The 26,447-nt window shown below is 48.3% G+C and overlaps 1 protein-coding gene across 1 annotated transcript in view; it reads left to right on the top strand.

The window, feature by feature from the left end:
• Positions 1-26,447, top strand: part of CD276 (CD276 molecule) — a 38,761-nt gene that overhangs the window by 3,739 nt on the left and 8,575 nt on the right. The window contains exons 2-4 of the mRNA XM_063142154.1: positions 15,390-15,526; positions 21,831-22,181; positions 22,787-23,083. Of these exons, the coding sequence (XP_062998224.1) occupies positions 15,400-15,526; positions 21,831-22,181; positions 22,787-23,083 (775 nt within the window). The 5' untranslated portion in view covers positions 15,390-15,399. The remainder of the gene's footprint in view (positions 1-15,389; positions 15,527-21,830; positions 22,182-22,786; positions 23,084-26,447) is intronic.

The raw sequence follows: 26,447 nt of genomic DNA, 5'->3' as shown, positions 1-26,447 counted from the left end.
CGACCTAGCAGGCTGGGTTCGGACAACACTCTCAGCAACCTACAAAGAAATTGATCTGGAATTGTTAGGAATTGAGTCCTACTTGGAATTGGGAATTGAACCTGAGACCTTCTGCATTCAGAGCAAATTCTTTACCACTGAGCCACAGCACCTTGATGCTCACATTGTACGGATGTGGTAGGATAGCCAGGTTGCAACAGTGCTCCTGCAGCAGGAAAGACTGGTGGTGCTGCGCCGCCCCCCAACCCATATCTTCCTGGGGCTAGTTTCTCACTTTCCTCCCTGTATGCTGAAACAAAACGGGATTTAATTATATGCCACAGCCGAAGAAGCAGGAATGATGTAGTTCACAGGCAACTCTTCAGTGTGGCGGAGTACGGCTGGGTAATTTACAAAAGTGTAGCTGGCTGGTGAAGAGAATTCTCTCCATTTTGAGAAAAGCCTCTCCCGTTGAGAGGGTCGGTTCAAAGAGATCGCGTATGCGCTCCCCCCCCCCCCCCGTTCTCTGCCCTCGATCTCTGCAACATTTCTTGAGAAGTCACATTTAGAAGTACAATTGACAAGCGGTGTTAAAGTCTTCGTCAATTTCAGCTCTGCCTTGACTTTGGTTTGCTTACAGAGGTTTGGAATGTGCGTGTCAGTGTCGCAACTGGGCTGTGGGACTAGACCATGCACAGTTAAGGCTGAGCTTTTTCACTGCTGGCAGTTGGAGATGTAAACATTTGCACAAGCAAGCAAGCAGAAAGGTCTCTGTGTGGGGTGGTGGTGGTGTTGGGTTAGGGTCTGGCTTTGTCAAGGCAAAAACTGCATTCAGAGAAGTTGTTCAGAAACTCTCTGGATACCCAAGAAATGCCATGGAGCTTTGACAGCTGCCCAACACTGTGGTGTGGAAGAGTGGACAACTTTGCAGAAATGAAGTATCGAGTTGTGCACCTCCCAAAACAGAATGGTAAAGAGGGAGGTTGCTAGGTGGGTGTTCTGTTAGAGCAGTTTTGGAGTTGTTGCACCAAAGGTCCATGCATGGTATGTGTTGGAGATTTCTAGTCCTTCTCCTCCAACCTCAGCCATCCATAATAGAGGCCTGTTGTCTTGGGTAGAACCATGCCTTGTCCTGAGGAAGTAATGGGTGCCATTGAGAATCATAGAATAGTTGAGCTGGAAGGGGCCTCTAAGGCCATCGAGTCTAAACCACTGCTCAATGCAGGAATCCACATTAAAGCATCCCTGACTGATGGTTGTCCAGCTGCCTCTTGAATGCCTCTAGTGTGGGAGAGCCTACAACCTCCCTAGGTAACTGGTTCCATTGTCATACCATTCTAACAGTCAGAAAGTTTTTCCTGATGTCCAGATGGAATCTGGCCTCCTGTAATTTGAGCAAGTCTGCTGCTGTCTGCATTGCCCCACTCTAGATTCTGTTTCTTGGTCACACTAGATTGTGATGGAAAGATGGAATATTGCGAAGGGAAGTTGGGAGTGTGTGTGTGAGTGTGTGTATGAGTATATTCTATTTATTTATTTAAAGTGGTTTTTTTTTAGCGCTAACCAGTCAAAAAGGCGCCCAGAGTGGCTTACGTATGATTGGTAAAACAGGACAGTCTCTGCCTGCAGGCTTACAAGCTAAAAAGACATGGCACACAAGGAAGAAGGAATGAGGAGGGAAGAGGGGAAAAAATCAAGTCTTTCAACAGTGCTGGTGAAATGGCCTTGCTTCTTCCTCTCATCTCTGAGATGAGGAAGAATTATTTAAAATGTTTCTTGGCCACCTTTCAGGGCAGGAGCAGCTTAATATATATGATTAAAACACAGCATGCTCAGCTGTATTAGCAATAGCTCACAAGTATTACCATAAAATGATGAACTCAGCGGGACTTACCTCTGAGTAGACATGTAAAGGATTGTGTTGTAAGTCTGATTAGACTGGTCACCTTTGTTCTTTACTGTCAAGAAAAGTGCTAAATTAAGGTGTACGGAGGTGGTTCTTCATTGTGAGATACAGCAGAGGCGTAACACAGGGGGATTCAAATGCTTGGTACTTTTATTATGCAAATTAATGAGCATTCAAGAACCCATATTATTACTGCTAATTCTGCACTTCTAAATGTAACCTCTTTCTCTCAGTTAGATAGGAGGTAAATTATTTTAATGAAATCATTGGAATTGGCGATGCAGGTGTTCTGGGAAGAAGTTACAAGCCATGGTCTATTGGGAAATGTTTGAAGTGCAGGAGCTTATAATGACAACTCCCAAGTCACAATTCCAACACACACTCGTGTGTGTGTGTGTGTGTGTGTTTGTGTGGTATGCATGTGTCACACCCCCAGGAGATACTACCATGTTGAATGCAGGCCACCAGGCCACCTTTCATAAGAATGTACGAAGAGCCCTGAAATTGCGAAGTGTAAAGTAGGAACTCCATCAAAGAAAAGAAAAGTATCCAGCCTCTGCATGATTATTTCTCTCAATCTCTGACTTCTTCTTTGCAAACCTGTCATGGACAATGGTAAAACTAAGCTCATTATCTTCCCGTTCACTTGCCAGAGCAGTTGTCTTCCTGCTCCACCAGATAATGTCACTGCTCCTGTTCTGACAAAAAATCCTACAGCCGTGTTTCCCTGCATCCCCCCTCCACAACACTGGCATAAAATGGGCAGAGGGGTTTAAGAGAGCAAGAAGTCTTTGATTAGATGCAAGTGTTCGAGTTTGGAGGAAAGCTAATAATACTTCGCATTCGTGTAGCGCTTCTGAGTGTTCAGAGGACTTTACAGGCATTCTTGTTATAATTGTTGCTGCAAACTAATAAGGTGAATGGGTAGTGATATATCCCCATATTATAAATTTGGCAGGGAAGTTCATGGCCACGGGACCTTGTTTCAGTGAGATTAATCAACTAATTGTCATCCCTGATCAATCACGCAGTACATTAAAAAAAAGTTAATTCTTTTTAAATGTTAGTTTGTATAAACATGGCAGATAGCAGGTGCCATCTTAGAAGAGGCATTCATTCTCACAATGGAGGGAATGCCTCTTCTAACATTACCTGGGTGGTTAATTGGCCATTGTTGGTGGGTTTTTCTCCCACGACATGACACATTAAGCCACCGTGGTTCACTGTCCAACGCTAACCGTGCTGGCTACTATTGGGTCTGTGACCGCATAATAAAAATCTAATCTAACCGTGCTGTCTTATTGTGATGTGTGAACAAACCTTTTTATAGAGAACTCGCCTACGGACCCAGTTTCACATGGATTGGAATCCCTTTTTAACGCTATCCAAATTAGTGGCCATCGCTATAACTTGTGGTGGTGAATTCCATAGGTTTAACGAGGCGCTTTGCGAAGAAGTCCTTCCTTTTTTCCCTCCTGAACCATTCGGCTTTGTGGGATGACCCCTGTTCTAGCTTTTAGCTAATGAAACCTGATTATTCCAGGCCATTGGGAATCAGCTGGCGTTTAATAAGACAAAAGGGAGTAAATTGCCCATGCAGCTCTTCTGTGGATCTATCGGCCCTCCTGTTTTGAACCTGATGGGAGCGGGCAGATGGGGGCGTGGGCAGGGAGAAATTCACTGGAGGCTTCTAGCCCCAAAGCCACAAGTAGAGAGATTGATTTGGGTGCTTTGAATCCTCCAAGGAAAATCAATACAGATGCTGTGCATTGGATAAATAACTTAACCACCGATTTTGCCTAGAGGATATGAGAAAATGAGCGGGTGCCACCAGCTTGTTCCTGACCTAGAGGACGCTCCCTAGAACCAATCTGCTTCGGGGACAAACCGCCAGAGCCATTACAAAACCCCCAAACATGCCACAATTTAATGGGGTTTCTTTTTGGCAGAGCCCCGCCCCATCAATGCTTTCAACCTCCCACAAACGCTAGGAAGCTCTGTTGTAGACTTAAGCTGCAAAATGGAACAACTGACTCCCTCGTGTATCCAGCCCTGCCTCTCCTAATTCCCTCCTCTCCTGACCCACATCCAACCCCTTTGCAAGCTGTGGGTTTCTTCCCCACAAAGCCACGTGACGAGGGATTGGGGTCACCTTTTCACTTTTTCCCCAGAAAGAGATGAAGCCATATCTGGTACGTGCTTTCCAATTGTTGCAGAACGCTCAAACATTTTGGAGGCTCTGTCATTATTTTTGTCCTGCAATTCATCATTCCTCCTCAACGGGTCTTGGGACGGCGTGCACAACTTTAAAAACAAACTAAACCAATCCAATATAAAAACCATGCAACTGCGTGTTAAAAGACGCATTAAAACATCAGCTCTTCAAGTAGCAAGCCAAAGCAAAACACAAGAACCAATTCCGTTTAAAAAATAAATTAAATGTTTAATTTTAAATGATAATGTTCTGTCCTGCTGCCGCTGCGTCTCCTTCTATTATTTATTCATTTATTTCATTTCTGTATTGCCAATTGCCCTATACCAAAGCTTTCTGGGTGGTTTATAACAATTCAAAAAGTAATACAGCATAAAAATTTACATGTACCAAATTTAAAACAATTTAGACAACTAAAACCAGTTTCAACAAAATACTAGGTCTGTATAGATGACCGGCATAAATGCCCCATCATATGTCCCATAGTTGGCGGGCCACCACTGATAAGGCCCCCTCTCTTGTCGCCACCCTCGAAGCCTCCCTCAGAGGAGGACCTTGCATGTCCACCCAGACGTTGATCATAACGTCCGGATATGTAATGTTTATGGCAGCCTTCCCCAACATTTTAATCAACCCTCAACAGGTTTGATTAAAACGTCCATCAGCCCCAGGCAACAAAGCCAATGGATATTCCTTGGAGAAGGTCCATGGCTCACTGCTTTGCATGCAGAAGGTCCCAGATTCAATCTCTGGTGTCTCCAGGTAGGTTGGAACTACCCCTGTCTGAAACCCTGGAGAGCCGCTGCGGCCAGTCAGTCTACAAGATAGCACTAGATGGACCAAGGGTTTGACTTCGGTATAAGGCATCTTCCTATATTTCTATGCTGGTTGGGGGTAATAGGCACGGTAGTCCAGAGGCCATTCTTTGGGGTTCCAGAGTGGTCCAGTTGTTCAACGGCAGCTCTTGAAAACCACAAGGCTGTAAAAGATTGTGATTGGGGATTAATTGGATTTGATTCTTGGGTCTTTTATAGACTGTTTGGATGTTGCCTACCTCCCCTCCTGCCTGGTCCCAGTTGACCCAGGGAATAGATCTGGTCTTAAATCTAAGGATGTGCGAATCAGGAAAACCCAGGCCCCCTGAAGTTTGAGTCAGCTTGTTCTGACTCGAGTCCATATCAGATTGCGAGGTTTTGGGGGTTTTTTGCACGAAAATCCATTCATATTTCTATGTGTGTTTTTCCAGATAGGTGCATCAATTGTGCACATTTTTAAAATGTACGCATGCTGTCGAACACTTTTTTTCCATGTCAAACCTCGGACGTGTATGGACTTTTACCCGACATTGCGTCTTGAGTACATGTTTGAGTACATGAACTGGGTAAAATCCTGCTCAGAAACAGACTGGAATGAATTTCTCATACATCCCCACTAAAAGCACACATTTCCAATCCCGGCTCTGTGGGGAGGAGCCCACCGCTGAACAAGAGATGCTGCAGTTATTGATGTCTAGGCTCTCTGCTGAGTTTCCAGATTTACTCTGCCAAGGGCAAAGGAGATCACACATAGAGATATAACCACAGGATTTCCTGTATGATGGTCAGTCACAGCTGTCTATAGTAAAGGGGCTGTGGAATGGAGTTCATGAGCCTGAGTCCTCCAGTTCTTGTCCCTACGGGAGGAAACAGCATCCAAACAAGCGCTGACTGTTTTTGCCATCACAATTGCTCTAGAAACACTTCTTCTTCTTCTTCTTCTTCTTCTTCTTCTTCTTCTTCTTCTTCTTCTTCTTCTTCTTCTTCTTCTTCTTCTTCTCCTCCTCCTCCTCCTCCTCCTCCTCCTCCTCCTCCCCCTCCTCCTCCTCCTCCTCCTCCTCTTCCTCTTCCTCTTCTCCTCCTCTTCTTCTCTTCTCCCTCTCCCTCCTCCTCCTCTTCCTCTTCTTCTCCCTCTCCCTCCTCTCCTCCTTCTTCTCCTTCCCCTCTCCCTCTCCCTCTCCCTCTCCTTCTTCTTCCTCTTCCCCCTCTCCCTCCTCCTCCTCCTCCTCTTCTCCCTCTCCCTCTCTTTCTCCCTTTCTTTCTCCTCCTCCTCTTCTCGCTCTCCCTCTCCCTCTCCTTCTCCCCCTCCTTCTCCTTCTCCTTCCCCTCTCCCTCTCCCTCTCCTTCCCCTCTCCCTCTCCCTCTCCCTCTCCTCCTTCCTCTTCCTCTTCCCCCTCTCCCTCCTCCTCCTCCTCCTCTTCTCCCTCTCCCTCTCTTTCTCCCTCTCTTTCTCCTCCTCCTCCTCTTCTCCCTCTCCCTCTCCCCCCTCCCCCTCCCCCTCCCCCCCTCCTCCTCCTCCTTCTAGTGTTTTGATTATAGCAAACATCTTACAGGAAGCAAATCACATGTGTCTTGCAGCTGGTATACTCTTTCTCCTGCTATAATAATAATTTAATTATATTTAACATTAATCTAAGTCATTATAGTTATCCCCCCACCCTCCGTTTTATCTAATTTTAAAACAACCCTGGGAGTTAGGTTAGGCTAAGAGACAGTGAGTGGCCCAAGGAAGCACAGAAGAAGAGCCCTGAGGGTGGGTCAGACCAAGGGTCCATCTAGTCCAGCCCTCTGTTCACACGGTGGCCGACCAGCTGCCCATGGGAAACTCACGAGCAGAACATGGGTGCAACAGCAGCTTCCTGCCCATGTTCCTGGGAATACTGCTTCTGATACTGGAGGTAGCATATATAGGGTGACCATATGAAAAGGAGGACAGGGCTCCTGTATCTTTAACAGTTGTATTGAAAAGGGAATTTCAGCAGGTGTCGTTTGTTTATTTATTTATTACATTTTTATACCGCCCAATAGCAGAAAGTCTCTGGGCGTTTCACAAAAATTAAAACCATAATAAAACAACCAACAGGTTAAAAGCACAACCAGGATAAAAACCACGCAGCAAAATTGATATAAAATTAAAATACAGAGTTAAAACAGTAAAATTTAAATTTGTTAAAATTAAGTGTTAAAATACTGAGAGAATAAAAAGGTCTTCAGCTGGCGACGAAAGGAGTACAGTGTAGGCACCAGGCGGACCTCTCTGGGGAGCTCATTCCACAACCGGGGTGCCACAGCGGAGAAAGCCCTCCTCCTAGTAGCCACCTGCCTCATTTCCTTTGGCAGGGGCTCATGGAGAAGGGCCCCTGTAGATGATCTTAAGGTCCGGGCAGGTACATGGTGTATATGGAGAACCTGGTGAAATTCCCTCTTCATCACACCAGTTAAAGCTGCCCTGCCCTCTTTTAAATTTGGTCACTCTAGTATGGCTCCTGCAGCTTTAACTGTTGTGATGAAGAGGGAATTTTACCAGGTTTTCCATATATACAAATGGCACCTGCTGAAATTCCCTTTTCTATGCAACTGTTAAAGATACAGGAACCCTGTCCTCCTTTTCATACCCTAAGCATATAGCCATCAGGACTAGTAGCCATTGATAGCCTTTATGTATGAGTGGGAATTTTAGCATGAGTGGCTGTAGCTCAGTAGCAGAGCCTGCACTTTGCATGTAGAAGTCTCCAGGTTCAATTCCTGGCTTCTCCAGGTAGGGCTGGAAAATGTTGATTGTAGCGTCTGGGTAGGTTCATGTTGGGAGAGACACTCCATCAAGTATAAAGCCGTGTGAGGCTTTATAGGTTGGAGAGCCAGTGTGGTGTAGTGGCTAAAGTGTTGGAGTGGGAGTCAGGAGATCCGGGTTCTAGTCCCCACTCGGCCATGGAAACCCACTGGCTGACTTTGGGCCAGCCACAGACTCTCAGCCCAACCCACCTCACAGGGTTGTTGTTGTGAGGATAAAATGGAGAGGAGGAGAAGGGTTATGTACGCCGCCTTGGGTTCCTTGGAGGAAAAAAGGTGGGATATAAATGTAATAAATAAATAAATAAAACCAGCACCTTGAATCAGGCAGGGAAGCATACAGTCAGCCAATGCAAGTGGGCTAGAATTGGTGTGATACTCTTAGACGTTCGGATCCCGGTTATTAACCTGGCTGCTAGAGTATAACAGATCTTTAGGGGAAACACCCCTTATAGAGGTGAGCCCCCCAAAACCCACTCAATGAGGACTGAGCATGCTCAGTCGCAATGGAGTGCTGATGGTCTGTTGTGGTTGTGGGGGGAAGTAAAAACAAGCAAACCACAGGCTGGGGGGGGGGCAAATAAGGCAGGGTGGCAGGAATCCTAAATAACAGCTGCAAAGTGGATTCTGCCCCATGAAAACTTGTGCCACAATGAATCCGTTGGCTACCCCTCTGGAATATGTATCAGCCTTCCTTTTTTGAAAACCAACCAACAGGCACACATTATTTTAAGTCCAGTCGTGGAGTTAGGCAAGATGCCATGTTGATTGTAATTTCCTATAATTACACAAACAAGTCTAGAATTCCCTCTCCGCTGCCACCTTCAGAGTTGGCTCTCAGGGACTTTGCTCCCCCCTCCGTAGCCCTTCCGACACTCGGTTGTGCTCTCTGCCGCTTAATGCAGGCGGCACTTTGCGAAGGGGAGGGGGGATGCATCAGGATGGTGTCCTGAAGTTGCGGTGGTGTGTTCGTAGTGAAAGGGAAACCAGGAGAACCCTGGGAGGAGGAGGAGGAGGAGGTATCATAAGGCTAAAAATGTAAACACAGACAGCTTTATAAATAGAGACTTGCTGGATATATAAAAATAAATAGATCCGCCACCATGGGAAAGGATAATTAGTGTGCCAGGAACGGGCGGAAGAAAGGCAGTGGCGAGAATTAAGTGAGTAGAATTGCCTGTGCTTTGCAGAATGGGTCTTACTGAGAAGAGTAGAACCAGAGCGGGGACATTTAGGCCAGGGGTGAAGCCCAGATCTGGCCTTCTGGAGTTCTCCAGCCTCCTTTCCCCAAATGCCAGTCATTGGGTGGCTTCCTGGCCTTTTGCGTGGTTTTGATCCCATTCTAATGGCAGGAAGAGCTTTAAGCTGGTGTCTTTGGTGGTGGTGTTTTTTGGCTTCATCCCTTTGGCATTCATCCCCTGCCACCACTGGAATTGTCCGCTTCTCTAAGATTGAATCGAGCCCACGGGCGGAAAGAGACACAACACCCCTGATCTCGGCCAAGCCTTTGACTTGTGGTTGGGCTGTCAACTAGGGCCATGCACAGCCCCCCTGATTTGCCTCGGAGGCTGATCTGGAGCTCCTGAATCAGCCCTGGTTCAGCTTGGGGTGCCTCGGAACTACCCCGGTCCACTTCGGATTCGGATACGAATCTGAAGCAGGTTGTCTGTTGGCGGCTTTTTCTGGCAGCCGTAGTTTGCAACAGCATATTTCTGGCAGGCCAGAGCCGTGGCTTGCCGGTGTGAGAGGAGGCTTTAGGTAAGTCCCATGGGTGGGGGGCAGTGGCTGGCCATCAGGCCAAACCAGTTGTTTCATGTACTTCAGGCTGAGATGGTCCAAACCAGCCCTGACTCAGATTCGAGGTTTGGGACCAAGGAGGTGCACGCCCCTACTGTCTACCCACAAACCACCCCAAAGCAAATGAAGCTATGGAAACCAGACTACAGTGGCAAAAAGCAGAGATCAGGTTCCTGGAATAAGTCAGCCTTTTCCCTGCCTGGTACACTTTAGTCATTTTGGACTACAACTCCCATCAGCTCCAGCTAACATGGTTGGGGATGTTGGGATTTTTAGTTCCCAGCATCTGGAGGGCATCGGGTTGAGCAAAGCAGGCATAAGTGGTGTCCGCAGCACAAGGTTCCAAATGGGGAGGGACCATGCTGAAGGTTACAGGTTCGATTTCTGGCATCTCCAGTTAAAAGTTGCGGGTGATGGGAGGAATGAGCTCTACTTGAGGCTGGCAGTCAGAGAAGACAATACTGGGCTAGTTGGACAACCATAGCTGGAGCAAAAGGCCACTGACAATCCATGAAACATGTATGGAACTGTACACCCCTGTAGTTCCATGACCGAAGCACCTGGTGGTGCTGTGGTATAGCGGAGTTGTGCAATTACACTAGGCTTTCTCCTGCCATTTACAAATAATACCAGACTTTCCTTGTTGGAAAAATAACCTCCTGCTAAAGTGGTTGCAAAGCACAGGAGAGGCCTGGAGGATGACGACAGTGTGTATTAACGTTTAAAGCCCTAAACGGCTTGGGGCCAGGCTATCTGAAGGAATGCCTCCTCCCATATGTACCTGCCCGGACCCTAAGGTCATCCTCAGGGGTCCTTCTCCACGAGCCCCTGCCAAAGGAAGTGAGGCAGGTGGCTACCAGGAGGAGGGCCTTCTCTGCTGTGGCACCCCGGCTGTGGAATGAGCTCCCTAAGGAGGTTCGCTTGGCGCCTACATTATATGCCTTTAGATGCCAGGTGAAGACCTTTTTATTCTCCCAGCATTTTAACAGTCTATAAATAAATTTTAACTTGGTGTTTTAAATTTGTATTTTTGCATTGCTGCTGTTTTTATCTGGTGGAGCTTTTATATTGTATTTTATATTATGGTTTTATACTGTTGTTTTATACTTTGAATGGTTTTAATTTTTGTGAACCGCCCAGAGAGCTCCGGCTATTGGGCGGTATAGAAATGTAATAAATAAATAAATAAATAAAGGACCTGCAAACTCCCATGAGACAGAAAGATCTGGTACATTGCCCTTTTAAATTGTTCCTGTCATGTCTAACCTTACTGACCCTCCCCACTTTTTTTGGGGTGGTGGTGGTGATATGAGGTTGTGATTACCCATTTGCATTAGCAAATAAATTTATGATTATTGTTAATGCAATGACAAGCGTCTTACCCAGACAGCAGCTTCCTCGCCTGTGGCTCCGGCACAAACATGACAACAATTTAATGAGAGCCGGGCTCTTGATTTGTCATCTGGATCAACCCTGAGGATATACTTGAGATTTTCCTGTATTGGAAATTATATTTTTTTTATTGTTTGTAAGGTTTCCGGTACTGTATATATTCGGTTTCCAGTTTTTAGCTGTTTGTTATGGCCTGGGGCTACAGCAAATAAATGAAACCAAATTGCTAGAGTACGGAGGAGTTGGTGCATTTCCACTGCAGGTGGGTTGTGTCTCCTTTATAACACTTGAAGGGCATTTTGTGGATTCCTGGGCGCACACTTCCCCGTGTGTTTTCAGATAAAAGCATGCCCTGAAACATTGCAGGAAGAAGAAAAAAAGAAGACGCAGTTGTCTTGCAGTGAGAGTGGGGTGGTTCAGCTGTACGGTGAAGTGTTTTCATAGCTAAGTTGGCATACCTTCACCACGTAAACAGGGCTAAGAGCTTAAGCCTGCTATCCAATACAGCAGGGATGGGGAACCTCTCGCAGCCCCAGAGCTGAATTCAGTTTCAGTGGTGGGCGGGCCTAAAGGCAAAAGGGGTGTGCCCAAAATATAGAAATACCAGCATATTTTTACCAACATAGATAAGCTTTAGCAGAGACATCTCTGCCTTTTAGAAAGGGGGGAAACTCTTGTGTTTCACAAAACCTCTCGCCTTCTTGGGAGACAATAAAGAGGTCTGTCACATAATCCACAAAGCTTTATTCAGGCAAGAAACCCCTCTTCCTACCTGAAGAGAGTCTAACCTCCAGGAACTTTCCTCTAGGCAAAACTATGTGAACTAAGCGAGACAGTTGGCCTTTCAAGAAAAAGGGAAAGTCTTTCCCCAGAACGTTTTAACTTCAAGGAGGCTGGTTCTGAAGACGCCTTTGGCGAGAAGCTAGCTGGGCAGACCTTCTCTCGCCTTCGGCCGTTGCTAGACGAGGGTTTAGCCCGGGCTGAAACTCGGGCTCACCCCTGTGCATGCAGATGACGCACAGGGGATCCCGGGGTCAGGCGGGGCTAAACCCTCCCTTGACCCGGGATAACCGGATCCACTTTTGGCCCGGTTTTTCCGTTGAGTCTAGCAAGTTCCACAGCTTTTCCCGGCTACGCGGCTTACTCGTGAGCAGCCAGGAGAAGCCGCTGTGCCCATCGGGCCGGGGGCGAGGGAATGGGGGAGATGGGGGCTGGGGAGGCGAGTGGACGGGCGAGCGGGCAAGCGGGGGGTGAGCGGACAGGTGGGCGAGCGGGGGGGGTGAGCGGACGGGCGAGCAAGTGGGGGGGGTGAGTGGACGGGCGAGCAAGCGGGCGAGTGGGGGGATGAGCGGACGGGCAATCAAGTGGGTGAGTGGGGAGAGCGGACTGGCGAGCGGGGGCATCAGACATTGGGGGAAATCGGGGGCAGGGGGAGCGGGGAACCCTTTATTTTTTATTTTTTAAAAAAGCCTTGCCTTCTCATTGGTGCGCTCTTGCGCACATGGCCCTTTAATAAAAATAAATAAATAAATGGAGGATGCAATGGGGCTTTCCCTTCCCCCATTGCGTGTTACGTCTAGCTAGGGGCGACGGCCCGCGCTAGCTGCAGCGCGGCGTCGCCCCTACTCCCCACTGGATTACTAGGTAGGTCTAGCAAGGCCCTTCCTTTAGCTCTGCCTGTTTTAGTCAGTGGTTGACTCTAGGATCAGCTAGCCTTTCAGTGCCCACAGACTGCGTGTTGTTTACACTTTCAGAGATAAGGTCTGGCGAAAGTTCATTCCCAGCTGGTGAAGAGCCCGTGAGAGTCACCCCCCCCACTCCCCGTGTAGGCTGGCATGTTTCTGGCACCGTCTCTTCTGTTTCAGAATCTGATTCTGATTGATCGCCTGAAACACCTTCCCCCAGCCTAAGGGGAGCAGGCCTAGTCATGACAAAAACTGCCTAAAAGGAAATCACCAAATGATTGGAGTTTGGGGGGAAAGGGTGCAGGCCCCTTTGCGGAACCTGAAGGCCAGGGTGGGTCCCTAGGAGGGCCAGATTTCGGTTCCTGGGCCTGAGATTCAACACGTCTGCTATACACATTTACTGCATTCCATGTGCCTGAGTGGACTTGCATAAAATTGCCCCCTAAGAAGAGCCCTGATTTAGTTCACCGTCACGTTTTCCGCAGTAGTCAAGCAGATACATGACATGAGTACATCTAAAGCCCACCTCTCATCCACTGTGGAAATCAGGGCTCTGTTCATGGGTTTTCAAGGGAGTCTCTCATCCAGGCATTCATCAGCCTGGACCTGCTTAGCTTTAACCAAGCGGCTGCATCATGTACAGCAAACCATGCCCTGGTTTTGCAAGCAGGGCCTGTAAATAATGGCCTTCTCCCATCGCCTCTAAACATAGATTTCATACAGTCCTAATGATGAAAGAGCCTCTGATGGACCGTTCTTCTTTAAAGGGCCAGCCGTACCATGAGGCAGGGTGAGGTGTTGCTTCAGGCAGCAGATGCTGGCAGGTGAGCTGTGGACCAAGCGACTTGCCCTGTGCCCAATAAGATAGCCTGCTGTTTTCAGTTGTGGTCAGCAAAGCTGTCCCAGTGTTGAAGAAAAATTCGGCTGCTGCTCCAGCCAGCTTTTAAACATGAAACGGGAGCAGGTACCATATTGTCCCTTCTATCAGCCAACAAATTGTCTTGGGCCTGCCCCGACTTCACCCATATGTCCAATTCTCTCAGAGCTACCACGTCTCTGGTGGCACATTCCGTAAATGTATTTCCGTCGTTGTGTTCAGAATGGTTTTATCTGCCGGAGGAGATTCGTCAACTTAACAGTCTTTTAGCATTTAAGAAAGCTATAAAGACTGATCTCTTCTGGCAAGCCTACCCAGTGGAATTTTAGGATGCTTTTACGATGCTTTTAGTATGTTTTTAAGGCGGTAAGAAAAAATTATTATTATTATTATTATTATTATTATTATTATTATTATTATTATTATTATCGTCTGCCTTGCTGGTCGATTCCATGAGATCACCTTGGCTCTGTAGTAGAATTGCTCCATCCACCGCCTTTCTCCAAACGGTTAGTTTGCTTGTTTTCTCAGCTGTTAGAATTTATGCTCCATCCTTCCCCTGTAGCCCCAGTGCTCAGGATGCCTCATGACAGTTTAAAGCTCCCAGAGTAAATCCTAAAGCTTTAACGACCCTCCTTTGGCAGTCTTGGAGGGGGTCCTCATGCCCCACGGTAGCTGAGGAGGCTGTTGGGGAGCAGCTACAGCCCTTCTAATGCTGGGGCTCTAGCCATTTAGCTGCCTGGAGACGGAAGGACACGGAAAGGGAATCCCAGCTCAGGAAGTCGCTGTGGCTTGGTTGCTCTTCCTCTCCTTGGCTGCAGTATTTTTGGGGGCAGGATGTTGTGGCTATGGGAGGAAATCTCCGAAGAGCAAGGGGATTTTTTTTTTTCTGCTGAGAAACTTCTGTCTGCTCCGGAACTTGGAACATCCCCTGAGTTCTGTGCAATTTGTATGTCAAGGGAAGTCTCGCCTCCCTGACCCTTTTGGAGATCAGCAACAAACGTGTGAATAGGGGCACTAGAGAAGTCCAAGATGGATTCCAATGAGCTTCTGCAGAGGACCGGCTTTTTCTGAATCGCAATGATTCTGCAGGCTTGCAGACCATTTTTTAAAAAAACTTTTTGGAATTGGATGCCAATGTAGTTGTACAAAAGATATGACAAAAGACTGACTGAAAATGCACATTTCCCTCCATAGATTAAAGTGTGAAAATGCACATTGGGGTGGTGGTGGTTATGCATTTGGAGAGGGGATTTACGCATTTTTAGAAGTGCACGTTTCCGCAAGTGTGCCCTGTCCAATTCAAGGTTGAGAAACTGATAAAAATCCAATTTTATCAATGAGCAACACCCCTCTGAGGAAAAGTTAGGACATCTGGGACTATTAATCTGAAATTTCAGGATGGAAATCTGGGATGTCTCTATGCTAGAAAAAAGGGAAGGAAGACATGATAGAGGTGCATAAAACTATGCATGGTGCGGAGAATGTTGATAGGGAGACATTTTTTCCTCTCTCTCTCACAATACTCAAAGCCAATGGGCTCATCCCATTAAGCTGATTGGTGGGAGATTCAGGAGAGATAAAAGGAAGGACTTCTTCACACAGCACATAGTTAAACTATGGAACTCACTACCACAAGATGTGTCGGTGGCCACCAATTTGGATGGCTTTAAAGGTAGGTTGGATAAATTCCTGGAGGAGAAGGCTACCCATGGCTGCTAGCCCTGATGGTTGTGTGCTATCTCCAGTATCCAATGTGCACCAGTTACTGGGGAACATGGGTGGGAGGGTGCTGTTACATCATGTCCTGCTTTGTTGGTCCCTGGTCGAGAGCTGGTTGGCCACCATGTGAACAGAGTGCTGGACTAGATGGACCCTTGGTCTGATTCACTGTGTTTCTTTTTGTGTACTGATGCCTGTTTTGTTTTCCTCTTAGGCGAGCAAAGATGGCCATCCCTCCAAACTCGCATCCCGACGCCCACTGTGCTCCTCCTGTCTCTCATTTGACTTACTTTGCAACGAAGATGTGCTGCCATCTGTTGATCGCAGGTCTTTTGCTGTCAACTCTGGCTGGTGAGTAATAGGGATGCGTATGGAACCGGCCTCTGTCAAATTCTGCCCCAGTTTCTCAAATTTTGCTTCCCTAGGAGTGTTTTACGGATTGGCACTCAAAGCTCTTGCATATCTCAATATATTTCCGAGATTTTTGGAAGTTGGCAGAAAGGGGAAAGGGTTGGCCGATCATTCCCCTCTTTTCGATCCTCCAAGGTTCAGTCCATGGCATCTCCAGGTAAGAACATCTCAGGTGGCCAGTAGCAGCAAAGACTCTGGGGAGTGGCTGTTTAAGACAGCCCCCACCCCCGCCACAGCTCTACATAGAGATAACTGGGATTGAACTGAGCTACAGCCCTTCCCCATTCAAATTTCTCTCTATTGTATGCTCCTGTAGCCAGCCTTCCTGCCTCTTCTGTTGATAAAGAATTTATTGTACATAAACCTGCATCAGTTGTGTGCAGAATAGTGCTGATTCCATTATGCCAGGGAGGTGAACTAGTTGAGTTTGGCTGTTTGCTTTTCCCATCCTGGATCCTTTTTTGGTTTGATCTGAGCAATGTCTCCAAGCAGTACAGTGGCAATATTATTGTTATTGTTGTTGTTGTTGTTGTTGTTGTTGTTGTTGTTGTTATTATTATTATTATTATTTATTTATTTATTTATATAGCACCATCAATGTACATGGTGCTGTACAGAGTGAAACAGTAAATAGCAAGGCCCTACCGCATAGGCTTACAATCTAATAAAATCATAATAAAACATTAAGGAGGGGAAGAGAATGCCAACAGGCACAGGGTAGGGTAAGCAGGCACAGGGTAGGGTAAAACTAACAGTATAAAGTCCGCACAACATCAAGTTTTAAAAGCTTTAGGAAAAAGAAAAGTTTTTAGTTGAGCTTTAAAAGCTGCGATTGAACTTGTAGTTCTCAAATGTTCTGGAAGAGCGTTCCAGGCGTAAGGGGCAGTAGAAGAAAATGGACGAAGCCGAGCAAGGGAAGTAGAGGCCCTTGGGCAGGCGAGAAACATGGCATCAGAGGAGCGAAGAGCACGAGCGGGGCAATAGTGTGAGATGAGAGAGGAGAGATAGGAAGGAGCTAGACCGTGAAAAGCTTTGAAGGTCAACAGGAGAAGTTTATATTGGATTCTGAAGTGAATTGGAAGCCAATGAAGAGATTTCAGAAGCGGAGTAACATGGTCAGAGTGGCGAGCCAAGAAGATGATCTTTGCGGCAGAGTGGTGAACAGAAACCAGCGGACTGATGTGAGAAGAAGGAAGGCCAGAGAGAAGAAGGTTGCAGTAGTCCAACCGTGAAATAACCAGTGCATGAACAAGTGTCTTGGCGAAGAGACAGACAAAAATGATCGAATCCTGGCAATATTATACAGGAAAAAACGACAAGATTTAGCTACTGCCTCAATATGAGGAATAAAGGAGAGCGAGGAGTCAAATATAAAGCCAAGGCTACGAGCTTCCTTGACCGGAGTGAGCGTAACATCATTGACAGTAAGAGAGAATGAGAGATGAGGAGAAGGTTTAGGAGGAAAAACAAGCAATTCAGTCTTTGCCATATTAAGTTTCAAACGACGATGAAGCAGCCAAGCTGAGATATCTGAAAGACATGCCGAGATACGATCGTGAACATCAGGAGAAAGTTCCTGAGATGACAGATATAGTTGTGTATCATCGGCGTACAGATGATATTGGAGGCCATGAGATTGAATAAGCTTGCCCAAGGGCAACATGTATAAGGAAAACAACAACGGGCCAAGCACTGAGCCTTGCGGAACCCCTACTGAAAGGGGAAAGGAGGAAGACGAGCTGCCATTAGTCAACACGCTGAAAGAGCGACCCGCTAGATAGGAGGCAAACCAGTTATAGACAGAGCCACAAAATCCTGCCTTTTTCCCCTTCCAAGGAGCCCAAGGCGGCTTACTTACAAGCTGGCTTACTCCTCTCCATTTTAAACTCATAACAACCCTGTGAAGTACGTTAGACTGAGAGTCAGTGACTGGCCCAAAGTCACCCAATAAGCTTCCATGGCCGAGTGGGGACTAGAACCCAGATCTCCTGACTCCCAGTCCAGTACTACAGCCACTACAGCACTCTTTAGGATGTAGTTCCTCTCTGTCTGGCTCAAGACATTTTGCTGCTTGAGGCAAAAAATGAGATGTCCCTGGGCCCAATTTCATGTACAAAACCCCAACCAGACTGGGAGTTGTAATCTTCAATGCTGACAATGGGGCAGTAGCGTCCATCGACACAGTTCTGTCCTCCAACACCTTTGTCACCTCCTAGCTTTTGCCACCTGAGGCAACCATCTTGTGTTGCTTAATGGTCAGCCACAAAGCTAGAGGAGGCTGTGTATGATTCTGGGGTTCTGCTCAAGGTACATTTGTGGAATACACCCTCCCGCTTTCTCTGTAACAATGAGGCCGGCCTCAGAACTCTGACCAGGAACCTTTTCCCTTCCCACCTTCCCAATTGTCTTTCATTGTGTTAAATGCTGGTAGAATCCACAAGCAGGGCCGGTGCTACCATAGAAGCCACTCAGGCGGCTGCCTAGAGTGCCAATCTAAGAGGGGCACCGGGCACAGCACTCAGGCGCGTTGGCTGTGAGCCGGGCCAGCCCGAGGATTCAGCTGGGCCTGGGCAGGCGAGATGGCGCCCCGCGCCCACCCAGCTGAAGCAAAGCCAGGGACGCTGGGGTGGGGGTGGGGCGGCTCCACGTTCAGACTTCCGGAACGTGCCCAGAAGAGAGACACACACAGAGAGAGAATGTATGGGGTGCATGGGGTCTTTGAGTGAATGCATGTGTTCATGCATATGTTTGTTTGGAGTGAGTGATGCTGAGTGTGTGTGTGTGCGCGCACGTGCATGTGAGTTGGGGGGGATGATTTGGAGGTGATATTCCTTTTAAATAATGCATTTTAGACCCATAGACATTCCTTTCCAATTTGTTTGCTATAACTGGCATGACATATTTCTTGCACTTTAAAATAAATTTAGCAGTTTCAAGTTTTGTGCTTATTTTTTCCAGGAAACATGTTCTTAAAAATCAAAGTTGGCAGTTTTGGGGGGTGGGGGTGGGGGTGAAAGTAGCTCACCTTGCCTAGGGTGCAAAATAGTCTGGCACCGGCCTTGTCCACAAGCACAGGGCCTGCTGTCTTTGGAGGAGTGTTTGGAGCAATAAAATCAGGGCAAGGGTGACATCTAGAGTGTGAGTCGGGAAACTTCTGCCTTTTTTCTTCGCTTTGCTTTTTTACTATACATATAAAGTCAATGAGCTGGAGTCAAAAACCCTGGTTTGGTTAATTTGAGGGACGTCGACAAAATCTGTTTGTGGGTGGAGTTTATCGAGTTTCCCTAGATATAGCCGCTCAGACTTCGTTCCGGTTCGCACTGCAGCGCCCAACTCAGTCTGCAGCGAGTGGAGACATTTTGTGGATTTTCCAGGTGTTTTGCGCATTTCCTCGCAAGCTCCACAATTTGCGCAAATTTCTGAGCAGTGTGTCCAAACTCCTGAGCAGTTTGTCCAAATTCTGAGCGATTCGTCCAAATTCGGCTGCTGCCTTACTGCCAGCAAATAAGCAATTAAACCTTTTAGAATGGGGGAAAACGCACACACATGTGAAATCAGCAAATGATTGGGGGATGGGGTAAGGTTGGGGGCAGAGGAAAAGGATGGAGCCAGAGGAAGTGGGCGTGGCTATCTGGGGAACCCTGGAGAGGCAGGTTAGGATTCCAGGTGGGCTAGAACTGTCCCTCGGTCTGCGGTTCAGCACCCTGCATCAACATGTTCAGAGGCATACTGAATACCAGTTGCTCAAGGTGGGGAATGAAGGCCAGGGAGAGCTATTGCCTTTGTACCCTGTCCTAGGCCACTGGCCAGCCACTGCAGGAATCTCAGGATGCTGGACTAAGAGGAGTTCCTGACAGTATGACAATGGAACCAATTCCCTAGGGAGGTTGTGTGCTTCCCCACACTAGAGGCCTTCAAGAGGCAGCTGGACAACCATCTGTCAGGGATGCTTTAAGGTGGATTCCTGCATTGAGCAGGGAGTTGGACTCGATGGCCTTATAGGCCCCTTCCAACTCTGCTATTCTATGATTCTATGATCTACAGAGGTTGTGGGCTTCCCCACACTAAAGGCCTTCAAGAGGCAGCTAGACAGCCATCTGTCAGGGATGCTTTAAGGGGGATTCCTGCATTGAGCAGGGAGTTGGACTCGATGGCCTTATAGGCCCCTTCCAACTCTACTGTTCAGTCTTCTATGATTCTATGAGTTTCAGTCTGATCCATCAAAACTTTCATCCAAGTTCATTTGTTTGAGCAAAACACTGGTGCAAAATCATGTTTAAGGGTTCCTCTCCTCCTCCAATCGCATCCGGTACAGAGAGGAGACAGTGAATGCATGCTAGAGGTGTTAGCATATGAAGTGATATGCAAGCATGAGTTATGAAAAAATAAATAGCAGGGGTGGGGCGCGTATGGCCTCCCAATGTTGGTGGACTGCAACTCCCATCAGCCAAAGCCAGTGGTGAGGGATGATAGGAGATGCAGGCCAGCAACATCAGGAGGGCCTGCTATAAAGAGATCCAGCCTAGTTGCCTTTTTCTTGTTGGTTCTGCTGATTTGATTAGGGTTGGATTGGTTTTGGTTTAGAAATCTGCAATTAGCACTTTGATGATTCTGTTCAAAAACTCAAGGGTGACGTGATTCCAGATCAGGAGGAAGATGCAATGGCTCTTGCTGGACAGGAGGGGGCAGCAGTGCCCTGGCATGGCACTGGTCTCATTCCGCCCTGCTGATGAGCTGCGGAGTTCATTTACCTCTGCCTTTGCTCCAAGCTGCTGGTGTTGTTGTTTTTTTAAAAAAAGCCCTAGTATTGTACTTTTTCATCAAGATTATAGTCTTGGGGCTTGTAGAGGGGATCAAGCGACGTGAGCCCCGGTTGCCTTTTCCGCATAGCGCAAGAAAGGTGCAAGTAGCTAATGGCAGAATATAGGGCTCAAATTATGGGTTGGGGAAGGAGAGGGGGCTTTAATGGGATTTAGACTCCCGTTTCTCGAATCCCCCCATAGCCAAACCATGTGCTCGCATAGACTTCTAAAAACAGTAGTCAAAGGGGGCAGCATAAAAAAATAAGAAGGGCAGACCCCTTCTGCCCCCGCTCCCATAACTTGAGCATCAGCATCGTGTGCGTTCCAACCATTATTTATTTATTTTTGTGTGGGGGAGAGGATTGAGTTACTTGCGTGGTCCTGCTCTGCCGCTGTCCACTCCACCTTTAAAAAGAAAATGTTGGTTTATTTATTTATTACATTTATATCCCACCTTTTTTCCTCCAAAGAAACCAAGGCCGTGTACATAATCCTCCTCCTCCTCCTTTCCATTTTATTCTCCCAACAACAACCTTGTGAGGTAGGTAGGTTGGGCTGAGAGTCTGTGACTCACCCAAAGTCACTCAGGGAGCTTCCATGGCCGAGGGGGGACTTGAACCTGGGTCTCCTGACTCCCCATCCAACACTTTGGTCGAAGCTGAAGAGGTGGCAGTGCAGCCCCCTGCCCCCAACCTGGTGACCTCCAAATACTTTGGACTAGAGCTCCCAGCATTCTTGACCATCAGCCAGGCTGGCTGAGGCTGTTGGGAGCTGAAGTCCAAAACATCTGGTGGGCACCAGGTTGGGGAAGGCTGTGGCATAGTAGCAGGTGGGCTCTGAAATGCAACAGAGCCAGGCCAACAACCAAGCGGCTCCCCATTCCTCTTCAGAGCATCACTTTGGCAGGGCAAGTGCAAACCATGGTTTGCTGGTTCGCATATCAGACGCAACTGTGGTTTGCATAAACCGGGAAGGAAAGTAATTCAACTGAGTGAGCAAAGAAAGGAAGGAGTATGAGAGCCAGGGCTTATCCCAGCAGTGCCGGGGGTATTAAAAACTCTCAGCCTGGGGGCCAAATTCCATTGTGGAGAAGATTTCCAGGGCCCACATTGCATTGGTGGGGGGTTGCAAAGGCAGAGAGCCAAAATATATTTAAAAATATGGCAGCATGTTTTAGTTTAAAGCTGCCAGTAACTAAACCCTTCGCGGAGGCGCTTCAAGCTTTCAGGATGGGAGGAAATTGCAAAAGCTGTGAAACAAATGATTGGCAGTTGGGAAAGGGGGCAGGGTCATGGAAGGGGCGGGGCCATCTGGGCACTCCAGGAAAGCCAGTTTGGGACCTGAGGCCCTGCCGCCACGCTGTTGCGCCACACCGTGTTTGTGTGGCTTCGCCTTCAGACTGCTGCCGTGCGCCTTTTCACCTTCCCCCCCCTCCCAATCAGGTGCCCTGGAACTCGAGGTCCCTGATGACCCTGTGGTCGCCATCTTTGGCCGCGACGCCATCTTGCGCTGCTCCTTCTCTCCCGACGCCAACTTCAGCCTGGACGACCTGACCCTCATCTGGCAGCTGACCGACACCAAGCGGCTGGTGCACAGCTTTGCCGGGGGCCGGGACCAGCTGGCCAACCAACGGGGCGACTACGCCAACCGCACCGCCCTCTTCTATGACCAGCTGCCCCGGGGCAACGTCTCCCTGCTGCTGCACCGCGTGAGGATCGCTGACGAAGGGAGCTTCACCTGCTTTGTCCGGGTCACGGACTACGGTAGCGCGGCCGTCACACTGCAGGTGGCAGGTGAGGTAGGAGCCGGGTGGAAGACGCTTGTCGGCGTTGGGGGTCCAGTGGAGTCAGAGTGCCGGGTGACCAGGTTTTGGGGTGTTCAGGGCTGCTGGCTCTCAGGCTAAGGGACCATTGGCAGGTTGCGCAGCCCAGGACAGGTGTGCATCACAGTTCCAAAGACGTTGGTCGAAAGGACCAGAGGCAGTTAATGTGGTCCAAGACAATCAAGAGGCGACAGCCAACACTCAAGGTTGAATATGGGTTGAGTGTGGGTTGTCAATGAACCATGGGTTGTTATGGTAATATGGGTTGTTGTGTTGAACTCAGCTGTCCTAACAAACCATGGTTTGTTAACCACGAACAACACATGAAAACAGCCCATGTTGCCTTGTGAACTGCAGATTGTTCGTGGTTAACCAGCCATGGTTTGTTAGGATGGCTGAGTTCAGACAACACAGCAGCCCACAGCTCAACAGCAACTCGTGGCTCAACGACAACACATGCTTAACCCACACTCAACCTTGAATGTTGGCTATCGTGTTGTGTGAATCCAGCCATTGTCTCTCCCAGTTGTGACTCTCGTGAGCCAAACCATGTCCATTCTTATTCTTATTCTTCAGCTTTCTACTCCAAGCCCAACATGAATCTGGAACCCAACAAGAATCTGAAGCCGGGGGACCTGGTAACGGTGACGTGCCACACCTTTTCCGGCTATCCCGAGGCGATTGTGGTCTGGCAAGACGGCCGTGGCAGCAACATCACGGAGAACATCACCACCTCCCAGGTGGCCAACGAGGAGGGCCTCTTTGATGTTCGGAGTGTCCTGCGGGTCGTGCTGGAGCCCAACAGCACTTACAGCTGCTTGGTGAAGAACCCCTTGCTACGGCAGGAAACGCACGCCTCGGTCACCATCACCGGTCAGTTCCCGGGGAGGCAGGGAGAGGGCGAGGAGACCAATAAGGGAGGGGTGAGATTCTCCCCCCCCCCCGGCCTTCCAGTGGCCAGGAGGGGGCATTGACCTATTTCCCTCCCGTCCCAAACAATGGGAGGGAAATTATTTATGCCAGTTCCAGGACTGGTGCAACTGTGGTGCCATGGATTTGGCTTAGCAGTGGGATGTGAGGGTCGAAGCCTTCCAAGGTAATCCTATGCATGTCTACTCAGAAGTATAACCCAGCTGAGTCCAGTGGGATTTACTCCTAGGTAGGTAGGTTTACAATCGCAGGCTGAGACGTTCAATTTCTGCTGAAGCTCTGATCCCACCCCCACACCTCTGTAAAATGCTTTATGGAGCTGACAGACTCCCATTCGAGGGACTTACCTTGTTTTTCTTTTTTTCCCCGGAGCGGCTTCCAAGTTGTCTTCACGCCATTTCAACTTTTATAGACCCCCCTCGAGCTCTTTGTAACCTTGTTCGTTTGCAGGTAACATTAATTAGTGTTCAATTACCCTTGGCGCGGCAATTGCTGGCTTGTGAACGAGGGTCCCCCCAGGTGCGGAAACCTTTTTTGGCTAAATGCACAGTGCCACCTGAGCGGTGACGGGAGTGCAGCTGGGCACGGGGCACCCGGCGGGGCACCCTTTCTTCGGCGCGGCCGAAGCTGAAGGCAGCCTTGTAACCTCGAAGTAGTGTTGGGATGGGCGGACGGGCGTTTCTCCTGGGATTCTGTGCTACAGTGGGCTCCCCTCTCATTCTGCAACCTGAATCCTCAAAATTCTGCAATGGGAATAAGTCAGGGTCATGGATTTGCTTTATTTATATATTTATTATTTATTTATTTATTACATTTATATACCGCCCCATAGCCGAAGCTCTCTGGGCGGTTTACAAAAGTTAAAAACAGTAAACATTAAAAGTATACAAAATTTAAAAATATAAAAACAACAGTATCCATTTAAAAACAACAGTTCTGGGGGTGCGTTAAAAAAACAAACTTAAATGCCCGGGAGAAGAGAAAAGTCTTGACCTGGTGCCTGAAAGATAACAATGTTGGCGCCAGGCGAACCTCATCGGGGAGATCATTCCACAGTCAGGGGGCCACCACCGAAAAGGCCCTCTCCCGTGTTGCCATCCTCCAAGCTTTTTTGCACACTGCAAAAACATACACACACACAACACCTGTTGAATCCTTCACATTTTATTTTTTTTATAACCCCCCCCCACACTTCTCCTCCCTCCCTTCTTAAATCCCTCTCCCCCTCCACCCTCCCTTTCACTCGTCTTGCAATTGCTGTAAAAAGCAACAGCCATTATGATAATGCTGACATTAAAAGGAAAGGAGCACATTTAATTTGCATGCTTAATTTTGAAGCCCTACGTTTTTGCTAGCTGCATGAAAAGGATGGGGGCGGTGGGGGGCGGGGGAGAAGAGAACTGTCCCACTTGCCCTTAATGGGGGCTTCTCAACGGTTCTATGGCAGCCTTGCCCAACCTAGCCCCCTCGAGATGTGTCACACTACAACTCCCATCATCCCCAGGCAGCTCCTGCTTTTCGTGCAAAAGGCCCTAGTTTCACTTCCCCAGCAACTCTTCTTGAAATGGATAGAAGTGCTGCAGGCTTCACAGTGGGTGGGTTTCCCCGCAAGTGGATACCCAACGGAGGGGAAACGAGATATACAACTCACACAGTTCCCAATGGAAGAACATCAGGAGAGCCCTGCTGGATCAGACTGAGGGTCCATCTAGTCCAGTACTCTGTTCACACAGCGGCCAACCAGCTGTCGACAGGAAACCGACAACAGCACCCTCCCACCCATGTTCCCCAGCAACTGGCATGCACAGGCTTACTGCCTTGGATACTGGAAGTAGCCCATAACCATCAGGGCTAGGAACCATGGATAGCCTTCTCCTCCAGGAATTTATCCAACCCCCTTTCAAGCCATCCGAACTGGTGGCCATTGCTACATCTTAGAATCATAGAATAGTAAAGTTGGAAGGGGCCTATAAGGCCAATGAGTCCAACCCCCTGCTCAGTGCAGGAATCCAATCTACTGCATACCTGGCAGATGGTTGTCCAGCTGCCTCTTGAAGGCCTCTAGTGTGGGAGAGCTCACTACCTCCCTTGGTAACTGAGTCCATTGTCGTACTGCTCTATCAATCAGGAAGTTTTTCCTGATGTCGAACTGGAATCTGGCTTCCTTTAACTTGAGCCCATTATTCCGTGTTCTGCACTCTGGGAGGATCGAGAAGAGATCCTGGCCCTTCTCCTGGTGTGACAACTTTTTAAGTATTTGAAGAGTGCTATCATGTCTCCCTTCAGCCTTCTCTTCTCCAGGCTAAACATACCCAGTTCTTTCAGTCTCTCTTCATAGGGCTTTGTTTCCAGACCCCGATCATCCTGGTTGCCCTCCTCTGAACACGCTCCACCTTGTCTGCGTCCTTGAATTGTGGAGCCCAGAATTTTGCTAAAGTTCTTACCCAACCACCCCCCAAATTCTCACTCATTCCTAAATTAGCCCACCGCAGAGCATAGAAAAGGCAGCAAAAGGCTTTTGATGATGGTGATGACAAAGGTGGTGTGGCTGACGAAATGTTTCTGGAAGTGAGAGTACCAGTGTATCCCTACCGAAGGGCGTGAGTTTGCCTGCCGCCCCCAGACACACAGAGGACTTCTCTCTGTAGGGAATCGGTCGTGTTCAAAGTACCTTTAGCCCATCCTCCACTCCTCCCAGCAAAGTGTGACAGATCAGCATCTATTTGAATTTATTAGCATAATTATTTAAAGGTTAATGAAGTGTTTTATAGGGTAATTCAACCTGCTGTTTCCTCGCCTTTTCTCGGGCATCCGGAGGCCCTGCGAAGAGGCAGGAACTGGAGCGTCTGCCAGCATCATTAAGCCTCTGATTTGGGAGGGTCTGAGCGTACCGTCCATGGGCTCCAGTGGGTGCGACGTTTGGTCATGGGCTGTGGACTGTTGGCTCTCGACAGTGCATGATTGAATCCGGTTTTGCAGGAAGTGTCCGGCCACTGCTCCATTGGAGAGCCATCTCCGATTGGTCTTAAAAGCCATCCTTTGCTCTCCCAGGGACTGTAGGATTGCTCTCTAAGAGAATTGTATGCGGTTGTAGGGGTGAGGGTGGTGGACTCTCCCAACCAGTGATGAATTGGCAAAGCAAAGGAAATTGCACATGTGAACAGCTAAAGCGGGGCAGTTAGAACATAAGAACATAAGAGGAGCCCTGATGCTGGATCAGACCAGGGGTCCATCTAGTCCAGCACTCTGCTCGCACAGTGGCCAACCAGCCATCGGCCAGGGATGAACAAGCAGGACATGGTGCAAC

Source organism: Elgaria multicarinata, chromosome 16 (assembly GCF_023053635.1).
Source record: "Elgaria multicarinata webbii isolate HBS135686 ecotype San Diego chromosome 16, rElgMul1.1.pri, whole genome shotgun sequence".
Taxonomy (NCBI): domain Eukaryota; kingdom Metazoa; phylum Chordata; class Lepidosauria; order Squamata; family Anguidae; genus Elgaria; species Elgaria multicarinata.
The sequence above is the reverse complement of the archived record's forward strand: the minus strand, read 5'-3'. Positions and strand labels throughout refer to the sequence as shown.